This window comes from Athene cunicularia, assembly GCF_003259725.1.
Source record: "Athene cunicularia isolate RWA chromosome 1 unlocalized genomic scaffold, athCun1 chr1_part1, whole genome shotgun sequence".
NCBI classification, from domain to species: Eukaryota; Metazoa; Chordata; class Aves; order Strigiformes; family Strigidae; genus Athene; species Athene cunicularia.
Window position 1 is genome coordinate 99184180 of NW_020799091.1, and position 14559 is coordinate 99198738.

At 43.2% G+C, this 14559-nt stretch overlaps 1 protein-coding gene across 2 annotated transcripts in view; it reads right to left on the reverse strand.

The window, feature by feature from the left end:
- Positions 1–1099: 1099 nt before the first annotated feature.
- Positions 1100–14559, reverse strand: part of EVA1C (eva-1 homolog C) — a 39571-nt gene continuing 26111 nt past the window's right edge. For both annotated transcript variants that reach the window (XM_026856657.1, XM_026856648.1), the window contains exons 5-8: positions 8237–8380; positions 3822–3890; positions 2978–3067; positions 1100–1627 (exon numbers count right to left, since the gene is read on the reverse strand). In XM_026856657.1, the coding sequence (XP_026712458.1) occupies positions 1239–1627; positions 2978–3067; positions 3822–3890; positions 8237–8380 (692 nt within the window). In that variant the 3' untranslated portion in view covers positions 1100–1238. The remainder of the gene's footprint in view (positions 1628–2977; positions 3068–3821; positions 3891–8236; positions 8381–14559) is intronic.

A 14559-nucleotide genomic window follows, 5' to 3' on the forward strand; every position in this document is an offset into this window, starting at 1 on the left:
ATATTGGATACATTCTATTTAAGGACAGGAAGGTTGTGCTTTCAACTTAGATACATTTCTGATTTAATTTTGTCTTACTGAAACCAAATCTGACTAGTCTGAATTTTTCAAGTGAAGATTGCAAACAAAAAAACCCTGAGAATATAGCCTTCAGTCAAGTGTTGGCTCTAAACGATGATTTAATATCAGAAAAATCAACACAGCATTTCACTTCAGAAGTAAGTGCTCTTAGTATGTGTCAACTTCAAAGAGTCTTTTATAAAAGCAGCCATTTTCAAGCTTGGGTTTCACAAAATTTGCCAGCCTGGGTAACAGCAGAATTACATCTCGGGCAGGCATCTTCTGATGGTTGGATGATCATCTTTTCCTTAACAACAGGCCACTGAAGGTCTCAAATGCAGATTGATTTTTGCCCTTATGTCCATGCTTCAGCAGTGCTTTTCTTCCTGGGGCTGGCCTTATCTGGTGGCTACGTGCCTTAAAAAAGAAGGGGTAGACTTGGAGAGGTACTGTGAAATCTCTCTATGCCAAAGTGTGCCTGACTTCAGGTGCTGTTGCACTACAATCAAGAGGACCGCTGCTAAGGAAACTAATTCTCAAACCGTGAAAATTTTCACTGAAATACTGGGCACTTTTTTATAAATTAGTTTCCAGACCTCCCAGCCCAGAGAGGGACCCTTCTCTCTTCTTAATTAACTGCCTCAGACTCAAGTGAGCAGAATTTAACCCCCTTGTAGTCAGGATCACTGTTACCAGAGCAATGGGATTTATTAGGGAAATGTTGGATTAAGAAAACAGCAGGAAAGCTTCAAGAACCTGTGTTTGCTTTGTCCTGCTCGTGCTATTAATAATACATTTCTCATCACTAGAGCAAGTTCTTATGTGATTTATAAGCTGCAACACACTAACTGGTAACAAGTGCCATAACCTAATGAAGGTGTTTCTCCATATTATGCTGCTTAAATATTTATCATTTTTTAATATTCCTTAACCTGCATATGGCAGTTGATCCCAAATTACAGTGAAATGTCATCCATAACATAACTTAAAACTATGAAAGCTTGTAAATGTTTTTCACAGAATCATTTACAGTCAAGGGTTTGAAACTCTCCTTTTATTGCATATATTTTTTCTTACTTTACAAATAATTATATGCATTGATACAAATGTTCCTTCACAGAAGGTACATTTCTTTTTTTAAAATAAAAAGGGCTAGGGTGTCATCCAAAATAAGCCATTTATTGTTCGTTAATATAAAATGTATTCATATTTCTAGGAGGTGTCATATCCAAACCACTGTTCATCCAAATTTCTTGTATGATCTGCTCCCTGCGTTCTATCCTTTCAGCCAGTTCTGCTGCCTCTGTTGAATTATAACCTGGGTAAGAAGGTCTGTAAAGTCCCACTCTCTCATCCTGGATGTCTGAATCGGAGGAATCCTCCTCCTCCTCCTCATTTTCACTGTTCTCATACGCTCTGTCACTTTCTGGCACCAAATGCTCCTTCTTTCTGTGCAATTTCTGGAGGTCATTCGAGCACGGCACACAGATCACCAATGCACACAGCGTGAAGATTAATCCCACGCAAACGCTGGACACAAACAGGAGAGCAGCTCTTTCAGGATGATCTGAAATCAGAAAGCCAGTGCTTAAACACTTTACAAACTCTGACAAAGCCTAGCCACAAAAAAAATCAGCTGCCATTTCGAAAATGCGCTGCATTATGTAGCCATAACAGAGCAGTGTGCATGGGGGAGTGGGGGGAGGCATTTTCTGTCACTGAAACCACCCTGCACTTGTAGTCTGAATGCTGTTGTCTCTGCCTCTTCAAATTACGGTGCAAAAATCCCAGCCTCTTAGTAACATTATTAAAAAAAATTATCCCATCTTTTTATTAGCAACTTATTAGCACTCTCAACCAGCTACCAGAAGCATACTCTTTTTTTTTTTTTTTTTTTCCAGCCATCCTGCCAAAATGGGCCTTACCCTCATGAAGAGGGGGCATGGGAAGAGCAACTCTGGGCTCTGCAGAGCCATGGCAGCATCTCCAGGCCAGGCTGGGTAAGGAACATTTTTCTTCCTTGACATAGTCTGAGATCATGTCTCAGTATAGCAACAAGTGAGACAGATGTGGAAACAGCCTTTCTCAGTGGGTTGTAAAAGCCAATCATGGCTACTCAGGGTGTTGCAAGGAGGTCTCAAGGGCGATGGGGCCTGAGGGTTTGGGGAGAGCTGCTGGGGGCAGCCAGGTGCTGCTGGCAGGGACAGCCTGTCTCGCGGTGACGGCAGGCTGCGGCCCTTTGTGCTGGTGGGGGAAGTCCTTGCAACGGCTGTGGGATGATGCTTGACAGTTGTGTGGTTCTTGGTGTCTTCTAGAAGAGCAGCAATCTTAGCTCCAGAATCGCTTCTCAGCATCAGTCTTTGCTCACTTCCACAATCTGTGACTTATGTGGTGTTCAAGATCTGGTGATTTCTTTGCCTAAACAAAATTTGCCTTAGTGATGCTAGGTCACAAATCCTGCCATGTCCCATACCAGAGACAGCTGGATTTGGGCTGGTTTTTTTGGTTGTGTTTTTTTGGGGTTTTGTTTGTTGTTTTTTTTTTTTTTTTTGAACTGCTCCTTGATGATCCTTATATGTATGCAAACCAACATTTCCAAAAATGGATGTCTCAAGTGCTGCTCCCCAATCAGGACCAGGTTTTCAAAAATACTGAACAACCAACAGTCCCCATTGAAAATATTCATTAAAAAATATCTTGGCTGCAGTCTCTAAAAGCATTTGGATCCTTCAAGATGGAAAATATTCTATAAATAACAATTATGCTGCGATTGTCCCATCCACAAGACTATGATTACATTGTAATAATATTGTTACTATAAACAAGGGATTACCAGTTGTGACCTTCTGAGGTGATCTTCCCTTTTCCCAAAATGCCATGATCTAATGAACCAAACAATCTTGCTTCATTCTCCTACCTCTAATGTATGCAAATGTAGCCAAGGAGTTGCTAACAATAATTCCATCTTTCTTTGGAAGTCTTGATTCCTTTGGATCAAGGTCAACACCTGTGACACGAGGAGGCAAAGCAAATTCAATCAAATCATAGATGATGAAGCTACTAAACTGATATTCACCCAATAACTTTTAAGTTAACAAGTCCACCTAAAACACAGGCAGGCCAGTGCTGTGCTGTAGGAACCTTGCAGAACATTAGACCAAACAATGGTTGATAAATAAAATAAATATTGAAATAAAGTATAACTAAAGTATTGAAAATACTATCTAGAAAATGGCAAATTTATTTAAAAGAATCTATTACCCCTTGCCTATTCCTGTTAAGGTTTCTGAAATAATTTTACTTCATTAAGCTTCACAGCTCTCAAATGAACTTCACAGCCCAGTCCTTGCAGTACACTCGTGTTATTGATGACAGCAAATACACTTTACCCACATGATTAATTTGTTGCCTTTAAGAAGAGCAGGTGTTGGCATAACTCTTAAAAGACTCTTCACCCTGAAACAACTGCAGTTTCACTTTTACTTTCCCCACGGTTCAATCAAAGTCAGAAGACAGCACGCTGGCTGTGCGTTTGGACGGATCACTCATTTCGCCGCAGTGTTGCTGTGACCGCAGGACGGTGCTCACAGGTCCCATCCTGCTCCCAGCCTGTCACACTGCCCTCTGAGGGGAGGAGCAGCTGCCTCAGCAGGGTTTCTGCTACCTCATCCCACCTCCCTCAGATCAAGTTCTGCAGGGGGAAAACGTCCTATCTCAAAGACAAAAAGCAGAAAACCGCATTTGTTTTTGATGGTACATACCATCGTTTTGTTTGACGGAAGACTTATCGGTGACTGGGGGGTTGACAGCCGTGAGGATAAATTTAGGAACTGAAAAGATGAAAGACAAATTGTGTACTGTTAGTTTTAGGAACCAGATCCCCAGTTAATTACCAGTCCCATTGCTAGCCCTGGGTTTATTAACTGGGTTTCTGATGGTGGTAGCGAAGGGATGGTAGTGGGTGGCTGTGCCCAGAGGCAGCATGGGCAAGTGCCAGCCCTGCCAGTGTGTGCAAGCCTGGCCCCGGCACTGCAGCCAGCCTGAGCTTCCTCAGTGGCCCCAAGATGCTCCCTCACGCCTGAAGCATGGGAGTGTTTGCAGAGGTGGTCTGTGGTGCAGCCCCAGGCAGAGCTGTGCTGCTTATCCCCCTGTGCCAGTCCCAGACAGGGCTGCTGCCGCTGCCTGCTGTGCTGCCTTGACTTTTACTAACATAATTCTATGCTAACCCTGATGGCTGGCAAACAGCCCAGGAGAAGGGCTGTGCCCAGCGACACACCCTCCTCCCTCCACCACCACCCACCAACCAGGCACACCGGGAGGCACAGCACTGGATGCTCTGGCATGGGACAGTGGCAAAGAGAATGCTGCTCACAGGGTGAGCACTGGCAGGGAGGAAAAGGAGGTGGGAAAGGCAATGAAGTAACTGGGAAGAAGACTGAAAGCAAGGTGGGGTGGGCAGGGAAGGGTGACAAGGGCAAGAGCGTCAGGCAAAGTGAGCCTGAGTGATGGGACGCACAGGTAGAGAGCCAGCAATTTTCACCTTAAGATGAGCAAAACACCAAAGGGGAGACACAACGCTGTGACTTCTTGCTAGGGACTAGTAACGGCAGCTTTGGAACTATGACTGGATTCACACACCTGTATGTGTGGAGCTCCAGAAACATCAGTGCTGGGGACCTGCCCTCTTGTTTTCTGCCCCCTTGTCTTCCACCCCCCAAGGGGTGTGCCAACCAGTGGACAGGAGACAAAATTAGCCTATGAATTAAAGATAAACTGAACTTATCCTGAATTTAGTCAGATGTTAAACCGCATCTAGATACTGTTTTTGGATGAGGATAGTTCACTGTAATTCTCAGAGAAATGTTTAAAGTCTTGTGTGACGTCCCCTGCAAAGCCTCTGAGACGAATGGCCACTGAGAAAGATGGTCACAGGATGGGAAGAAATGTGCTGGGTGGGAGTGCGCTGCATCCTTCTCATTTCATTAATTTTTTCCCTTGATAAGTTTTCACACTTTTCTTAATTAAAAGACCTAAAAGCAGGTGCATCGTGCAGACATTGAGAGTTCACATATTCTGTGAATGGGCCCTTCAGATACCCAGATCTTGTCACTTGTTCCCTGTACTATGTGAAAGCAGATTGATTGATTTTCAGACTGATGTGAAAGGGGAAAAAAAAAAAATATTTGCAGGTATGAAGCTCACCTCTATCCCGCATAGAAACATTTGCCAATAGTGTTAAGGAAAGTTAAACAGAACAGAGGAGACTGAGGTTTGCGGCTTAGCATAGTTTTCATTTGAAAAACAACTAAAAATAGCACTTCTTTCTGAGCAGAACTTTTGTTTGTGTGTGGGCTCAAAGTCATAGCTGTTTTTCCTGATGAAGGAATTTTTGGGGGACTCTTAACTCCTGTTTGCAATGAGGCCAACAGAGATAGGGGAGAATTAGCTCATTTCTATTTTGGATTGTACCTCATTGTAATTCTTAACTGTTTTCCTGTGGCAGAATATTTTTGTTGGTGCATGAGGCAGACAGTGAGCAGGTTGGTTTGTTTTCAGACTGCACTCTGAATTTGCAGGCCTGGCTGTTATGAACAATGTGCACGTGTTACGAACAACGTCCTGTGAGGACGCACCGTTCCCAGAGCCTTTGTGTGACCAGAAGCTCCTGTCGCATGGCCTGGTGCCCAGGCAGGGGCTCCTTCACCTGTTCTGATATTCCTCCTGCTCCCCTCCCAGTGGGAACTTCCCAGGGCTTTGCTTGCTACAGGACTGAATCCTTTCCCCATAGCTTCCTATTGGGTTTGAACAGCTATTTAATATGCCATTCAGATATCTGTTGTAGGGGGGTGCTTAATTCAAAATGGGACGGACAAAAAAAGCTCCTGACTGCTTCCATTGTTAATTTCTGTCATGGCTTCATTTCAGACATGAGGACTTTAACTACGATAGGCTATGTCAGGTCGCTGAACAGAATAACTGGTACTAGCACAAGGAATTTTTATCAAGATAATCACATCTATACTACAGCATGTGCCAGCACTACTTTGTCAAATAGGGTAGGAGTCAGTCACCTACCACAAGCTGCCAAAGGCAGCCCACAGACAGACTCTGAATGGCATCCAGGGAGTGCAGATACAACAGAGGGCATCAGGAGCTGTCGGGGGCTCCTGGAGTCCAGCCCCAGCAAGAGCCAGGAGATGTCACCTCATGCAGACATGAGATGATACTGAGCAGGTCATCAGGGGCATTTGGACTGTGAGAAACTAGCACCACCCAGCTGCTGCTAAGTTTTCACTTGCAGGAATTAACTGCAAAAATAAAAATGCAGCCAGACACGCTATCCATAAATGGTTGCTGGCCACTGAGGTGGGAAGTATAATTTCTTTCACATTCCTGACCATGATGGATATACTTCCAAGTGGGGCACGGCCCTTGGAGAATGTGGTCTGCCTTGTTGTGCTCCTGTCACTTCAGAGGGAGGCCTATTTACCTTATCTTAGGAAGCATCAGATTAGCAGGGATCTTCTAGTGAGGGGAAAGAATGTAAAATGTCATTCTGGAATATGCCCAAACTCTTCCCATGTTCACTAGATGATCTGTAAAATAATTAGACCTGTAAATCATTGGCTAATGCTTCAGATTGCACAGCTCAGTAGGATTTGGCAGAAGAAAAAGTCTTCAAAATGTGCCAGCAACACACAAGAACACTGTTTATTACCCACGTGTTTTTGCAAAACCACTTCACTAAATAACAGAATGCATAACATCACAGCAATCAAACATACACTGGTTTTCTAGTACACAGATATGCAAGAAAGAACAGTCTGTTATAATTATCCTTACTCTAATTAAAGAGAATCTCATTAACTCATTCATAAAGTTACTACAGCATGAAGGCAAATGCACAATAATACAACGTATTAGTGCAAAGGCAGATCTCCAGCTCTCTTCACAAATATAAAGCTGAATTACTGCAATGCCTCTCACCTGACAATTAACTCAGATGGAGACTGAAAAAGAAAATCTCTCATGGCAGTAAGGAAGCAGTCAGAACTCATTTTCCTCTGATCTTTAGGTACACGGTGATCTGGTAATCAATCCTACGTTGCTGTTCCCAAAAGCACGTCTCAGATAACCTGTGCCCTTTGACCACTACTCACTAGAGATGCAGCGAAAGGACTCTATGATACGTCCCTGTGGAGCTACTGCTGTGACTCCCTACAGACCAGAAAGAGCCAAAAAGGAGCAGGGCTGGCAGCTTTGAAGCGGTGCACAGTAAGCAGAGCGGTAACTTGGTGAAAAACACATCTTCTGGCTGAAGCAGAGGAGTGTGAGAGACAATCACCCCTGACCCTCACACTTCCACCCCACAGCTAGCCAGCAGCAGAAAGCAGCGCCTGAGGAAATCAGTTCCAGGCATAAGAAAAGTGCAGCCATTCCTAAAAATGTGCAATACCAAAAATGAGGCACTACATTTCTGCAATCTCTTACCTTCATCGATATTACACTTTGCTGTCCCACAGCCTTTGCATTTGAGAAAAAAATATTGTAGGGAATTCTGCTTTCCCTTTATGTAAATATATTAGTCTGTGGTAAAGTATATGGAAAACTGTTCCCTCTTTGAGGAATGAGCTGAAGTAGACTTCAGTCCTGCAGGGGATGTATAACCTCAAACCTTTACTTTTAGTGAGACTTTGCCCATGAGAAAGGAAATCCGTCTGCAAGGTTGAAGGTTGTAGGTGTGCTCATGTGAATCAGATTTCAGGACTGGGCTTGTACACACTGCTTCAATTATTCTGGACTGCTTTACCTCCACTGATGGCAGGCAATGCCAGGTTATTTTTCTTCTGTTGTGGGTGAATTCTGTAGAACAGAATCTTATTTTGATAGTATTTCTCAAAATATTAAAACACATACTTTATATTTTACCGTCAATTGCATTTTTATAGGAAGAAAACCCTTAACGCCCGAGTTTACGGCGAAAACCCTAACGCCTGTCCATGGGATTGTGCACCTATTTTGGTTGTTCTTGTATGGCTATGTCACAGACTTCTTATGTTAAAAGGAAGGGGAGATTTAGGAAGTCACTGTGCACACACGTGTGTGTGTGTGTCTGTGTGTGTGCGCGCGTGTCTGTCAAATGAGGGCTTTAGAACGATCATGCGTTTGCTCTTACCACATGCATAGCTGACATTAAGGTATTTTGTCACTCCAGGTAGGCATGGACTTCCAAAATCCCGGCTAGTGACAACAATTTTGCATCTCTGTTTCCCATGACACCTTTTTGATAAAACTTCTAGCGCTGTGTAAGACAAACAATCTGAAAGAAAAATACATACAATAAATATACAACACTGGTGTTAGCAGAAATGATAGCTGCTAAATGCACAACTAGAGATATAAATCTGCTATTTATTTCAGACTTATGTTTGCCTAAGCAGGATTTCAGAATTAAATATTAAGATTTCTCAATGCAAGGCAGTCAGGTGCAATGAAAATGTGAACTCGCAGCAAGCTACCTACCTCATGCTGACTTTCAGGTGCATACTAACATTTATGTCAAGCTCCAAACAAGGCGCCCAGTACAAGGCCTCTGTGTTCCCTTCATGACGACTTGGAAAAAATTAGCACATCCAAATAGCTCTCCATCTATTCCATCTCAAGATGAGTGTGCAAATAAAGGGAGATGCAATTCTGTTTGCAAGTCTTTCTCTTGGTCCCTGGGTTATTGAGATAATTTCACTGTATGCCTGATTTCAGTTCAAGTTAGGTGAGATCAATTCTTGTGTGCTGCAACAGTTAGGGCTACAAGGAACGTTAGTGTATTAAAAGTAGCTTCTGATTTATTAGGCCCGTCGCTGGCAGGAGCCATTCTGCCATGGCAAAGAGGTCAAAATGGGTTCAATATTTAACCAGCGCAACATTTGGCTTCTTCTTCCCATACCAAATTCCATGCTGTTCTAGTAAGGCTGCCACAACAAGCCAAATTTGCATGCCTATAGTAACCTCAACGCATCTACACTGCACTGCCTTCATGCCCTAATTACATGAGGTAACTCACATCATTTTCAAAGCAGCCTAAACTACCCCTGACTTTGTGCAGATGAAAAGAGTCCAGATTGCTGAACTTCTCCCAAGATTCAGAGCAAGAAACATGCACTGTGTGTGAAAACCTGCCTTGCTAAAATCTACACTCGGAGTTGGGATTTCTTTATTCAAGATGTACCCTTCTACCACAATTTATAAAAGAATAAAACTTGATTAGCAGGATTTTGCACTGATGCAGAAATTATTTGAGTGGGAAAATGAGGATGTCAGACAAACTTTAAAAAAATCTGCTTTCAAACAAGAAAAAATGTCTCTAGATGTGATTAAACTCCTGGAATCCACATGTGCTAAACTCCAAGCCACCAAGCAAAAATTCCTCTTAGTTTCATTTTCGAAACAGAAAGTATGCTGAAATTACAAGTCTGCAGTAAGTAAGAGTTTTCTGAAGCTGTCTGCTTCCAGGCAGCAGTGTTCTTTCTGTGGATGACGGCTATTTCTCACTCTAGTCTTCTGAGGCAGGGACACTCTAGAGGTCTGAAAACGTATTTCTCTGGGCATTAAAACAGTCCTTCTTCCTTCTTCCTATAATAAAGCTCAGACAAGGACAGCATCTTGTCACCTCCCAACTGCTGAAGCTCATTTGTACCTCTATAGAGGAAGGAGAAACAGTGTTTGCAAAGACATTCCAAAGGTTCCTCAGTCTTGTTTGAAAATAAATAAGAGGTTTTAGACTGGAGTTCTGAAGAAAGAAGACTGACATTTACTATATGAAAATGGGACAGATTTAAAGAGTTAATGCCCTGACACAAACACTAAATAAGTCATGTACTTGAGCAGAGCCATCAGGAGATACTGGTCTGCTCTGTTTGTTTGGCAAAAGGCTCACAGGTTACCTTTGGACATGGATTTCTGGAAGAGCAACTCTTCCTTTGTCTTTTCAGAGACCTAAAATCCTAATGCCCACATGTCCTGGGAGGCTGCTGGACAGGCAGGGAATGCTGACCTAAAACACTGGGTGGTTTTGATTAAGTAACTGAGCCATTTTAGTTTCCCTCCCTGGCAATTTTAGATGAGTAAGGATATATTTGGGTAGACATTTTAGGCAGCCAAGTAGCTTATTTTGGCAAGTACAGAAACAACTGAAGAATATCAGGAGGAATTATCAGATGATTCATAAATGAATGATTGGGAACACAACAGCAATCTGGCAAACTGAATTATGTTTTCTACAAAATTTCCTGCCCTGGAAGCTACTCACAGTGTCTTAAAAAACAGGAGGCCATTGTGCTGATGGTTTTCTACAAATTCAGTGATACAGTGAGTACATGTTTCATTTTGCCTTTGGTGGATGTTTGCTCATGTTTCTGTGGGAGTTAATAGCTCCTTATCATCTATATTCATGTTGGATTTGGCTCCTCTGCCTGAGGAGCCAGTCATCACATGCCTGTGGGCTCTTGGCAGGCCGGTTTTTTGAGAATTTCCTAAGGCTCGCCTGGTGTCACAGGTGAAAACCAAGGCTGGCTTGCCTTTGCAGGACACCACAGATGTTAATTGGAAAGACTTATAAAAAACCCCCCTCCTAACAGCTTCCTGTGGTCTAACAATAGTTTGGCTTTTAGTGATTCAGTCAAAAAAATATTCACTTTTTTTTCTCTCTGGTTTATGTGCCTCCTTGCTATCTCCCCTCTAGCTCTCCTGGCAGCTATGATGCCAGCTGAGCAATGAGTTCAGCGTGGAAGAATTCTGTATACTTGGTACTGAAGGCCACTTTTTCAATGTCTGCAGCTTTGTCTGTACAATCTCAGATAAGACGACATCACAGAAGTGTTCTGCACAGAAGTCAGAGGAATCATTGTGTGCTGAAGGGATGTCCAAGCTAGTTTCAAACAAACTTGCTTGGGGTCTAATAGCAATCCAGCTGCAGCAACGTAGAGCTCATGCTAGGAATAACTTAGCTTTCTTTTGGTCAAACACCTTATTGCAGTGTCTGAATGTGGAGAGGATTCCATCAGTGCTGCATTTTGAGCAAAAGAATGAATGGTCCTGAAGAAATCACCAATCAGTAGATGAACATAAATACACAATGTGTCTTCTTTCTGAATACCTAAGTAATACTTGAGCTCCACATATGTTTACGGGGCTTTCTAAATTGGTACCATACATTTAAAACAAACTGCCTTTTGAAAGGCACGTTCCCAGTGTGCTAGAAGGCTGGTGGCATCCACCAACAGTGGCAGAAAAGGCAGTGATGTGAAGCTGGGAAAACACTCCATTCTTCACGCCTTTCTCCCATAGCTGCGTGCTACATATCAAGACTGTTGGTGGATCTTTTGAAACAGACACTTATATGGATGGCATAGAGATACGGGTGTCAAGAAGAGGTTCTTAATGCAGTAATAAACTATCAAATCTGACTGCAGCTATTTAACAGTTAAGAGTAGAAAGCCTTGTTTCTGGAGCAAAAGCTTTCAGCTCCCTAATTAGCTTTGTTTAGGAAAGTTTTGGCATGCAAATGACATGCCATAAATCATGCAGGCTTTAATGAGAAGCAATTTGTCTTCTGGTTTCTTAAAACTTCTCTCAATTCAGACAGAAGGAGCCTTCCCTCCCTTTCTTTCCACCCTGCCACACAAGACCTGCAGGTGATGGAGCAGCCAGAGCTGGCCTGAGTATCTTGTGCCAAGCTCTGGCAACGGCGTCCTGTCACACCCTCTCCAAACATTACTAACTGTTATTTTCTCCCACATCACTATGCACAGGGTGAGCCTCAAGACGTGGTGGGTAGGAGATGTGTATCAAATGTAGATCTGCATGACGTAACATGCTGGTGAAGGACCAAGGGCACTCAAAAAAGAAAACCCTACACAATTTGTCACTCCAATACTGGAGCCCAGCTGCCTCTTGCTTTCATCCCAAACTGTTGGCTTATGCTGTTTTATGCTTTCTGGGCTGTGCCCACCCTCAAAAGAATAAGGAGCTTGCTTTTAAAATCAACTGAAAGCAAAGATTTCACACTACCAAATCAGGATGGCTTGTGCTTTGTGGAGCCCGAATATCAGCTCTGGGGATAAGAACTGACAAGGGAAAACAACAGAGTTTGGAGAAAGCTAAGGCTGCAGACTCCTAAAGAAAGTTACCATAATAGTATGGTAATTTATGCAAGAGCATGGCACACAGGGTCCTGCCTATGCATCAGAAAAGGGCCATTTGAACCACTGATTCTAGCAAACGCACATAATATGATCAGCAGCACTTACGAAAAGTGTTGCTGGTACCTTTCTATTCCAGGTCCAAGTATTGTCAGTAAACAAGGCAGTATGATAAGGTAAGAATACTACCTTCTGCCAGCATAGGCCATTCCTTAGAAGTGAATACAGCACCAAGGCTTTCTGAAACGCTGCACCCTCTTCTCTCCCTCTCACTGCAGTGGCTGTTGTGAGGCCCTTGTAAGCCTGCATGAGATTAGCCCATTGCTTGGTTTTATTTACAAGCAGCTCTGAGCTCAGAATTCAGTCTGTAAATATTTTGCACAACCCCCGCCCCATGGTCCCTCTCTCCTTCTTGCACGTTCATATGCACAGAGTGGGAGAGCCATCTGCCAGCATGAACACCGAGGACAAGAGACAAGTGGAGCTCCATGCTCACTGACAACAGCAGGGACCAGACTCCCTCTACTCAAATGCTTGTTGCTTTGCCTTGCACCATTTGGGTCTGCATGTACACAGGCAAGAGTTCCTTAGCTTGTTCTAGACTTGAGTGCCAAATGTACTTTTCCAAACAGTTCAAAAATCTAAGCCAAAAAAACCTGCACACAAGAAAACCCCTGAATTGCTAGTAAAAACATTAATGGATGAAGTGATGTGCGTCCGAGTGTGCTTCAAGCAACTTCAAATAGCAGCTCAGCCAAATGTGACCTTCCCTTTTCACATCAGCAGAAAGTTAACTGGACTCTAAAAATGGTGACTGCTCTCTTCTTCCCTTCAAACAATCACTTCTCATCCTGCCACTGCTTTGAACAACTTTTCTTTTTGGGGAGCTTTGTCTTGACAAGATTTTTTGAGGTCAAGGGTCCCTACTGGCACCTTCTGCGGTCCAAAACACCTACGAAGCTTCCCAGTTTGCTCAGGCTGACACGGACAAGGAACTTTTCATATCTGATGTCTGCACATAGACTTAAGGTTTTTTGTGGTAGAAGCAAAATTGAACAATTTTATTCTTACTTTTGCACCCATAAAATTCAGTTGACTGTCATCTCCCACACCTAAAGTGGCAAGGCACTAATGGCAAAAGCTGCAAAGGGAGATGTGAGCCTACCCCACATCCCTGAGCCCTGGTCCTGTTACAGAACAGTGCCTCTGCATCTCCCCTGCTCCCCCATCCCTCTGCCTTCACAGCTGGAGCACATTTGCTCTTTCACGGTGTTCCTGGAAGAGTTCCTATGCTTGGTTACTAAAATAACTGCTCTGCAGCCTCAGGTTTCTTCCACTCATGCCACTTGCATGACTGCCCACAGGTCTTGTGTTTGAAATCAGTCCCTTAGCCACGCACATGATGCTCAGGAATGGAAGGGCAAACCCACTGGCCTTGAAGCAGTGATACCTGCAGTCAAAAAAGGACCATGATTCTGTGATTCTGTGACTTGGCCACCTTCTGTGTAGCCCCTCTGAGCTACAGGCTTTTGCTTCTTCCCCCAGCAGAGGACTGGGTTCAGTGTTTCTGTTAATTGACTAAGTGTGCCTTGAAGTGTCTTTACTTCAATATCTAGCATTTCCCAGCTTTTGGCCAACTTACATGGTTTGTGTTTTATGGCACCTAGAAGTCTATAGCTAGCATGAACCTAGTAACTTCAGTGTGTAAGCATTTCCAGATCTGCCTATAGTCATTTGTACCTTTACTTCATTGACATCTGCTCTCAACAGATATAAACAAGGGACTGGCTCACACTAAGATGATACATGTCTTAGTAAGAGAAAGAAACCAAAAGATTTTCAATCCCTGTTAGTGATTAAGAGATGTAGGCCTTTTGAATTGTATGCAATACTGATACAAAAAAAAAAAAAAAAAAAAAAAAAAAAAAAAAAAAAAAAAAAAAAAAAAAAAAAAGAGGGGGGGAAGGAAGCACAGTATCACAAAATACTGTTATATAACAAAATCACGACACTCTATTGGGCTGGAAGGAACCTACCGGATTTTGCAAATCTCTCTTGCCCTGCTAACATCCCTTCTTCATAGCTGAATGCCATTTCACTGGGAAGAGGGGATTAGGACAAAACCCAGCTCCAGGGTATGTCATGCCATGGTGCAAGATGTGATGACAGTACCTGAATTCTCCACCTCCCCTCTCAACCTCCCAAAAGTGGGAAACAGGTAAAAGAGAGGGCTGTGCTGGAGCCTACCTTCCAGCAATGAAGACATGTAATTCAGGGCTCTGCTGGTCATTAGTGCTCAATG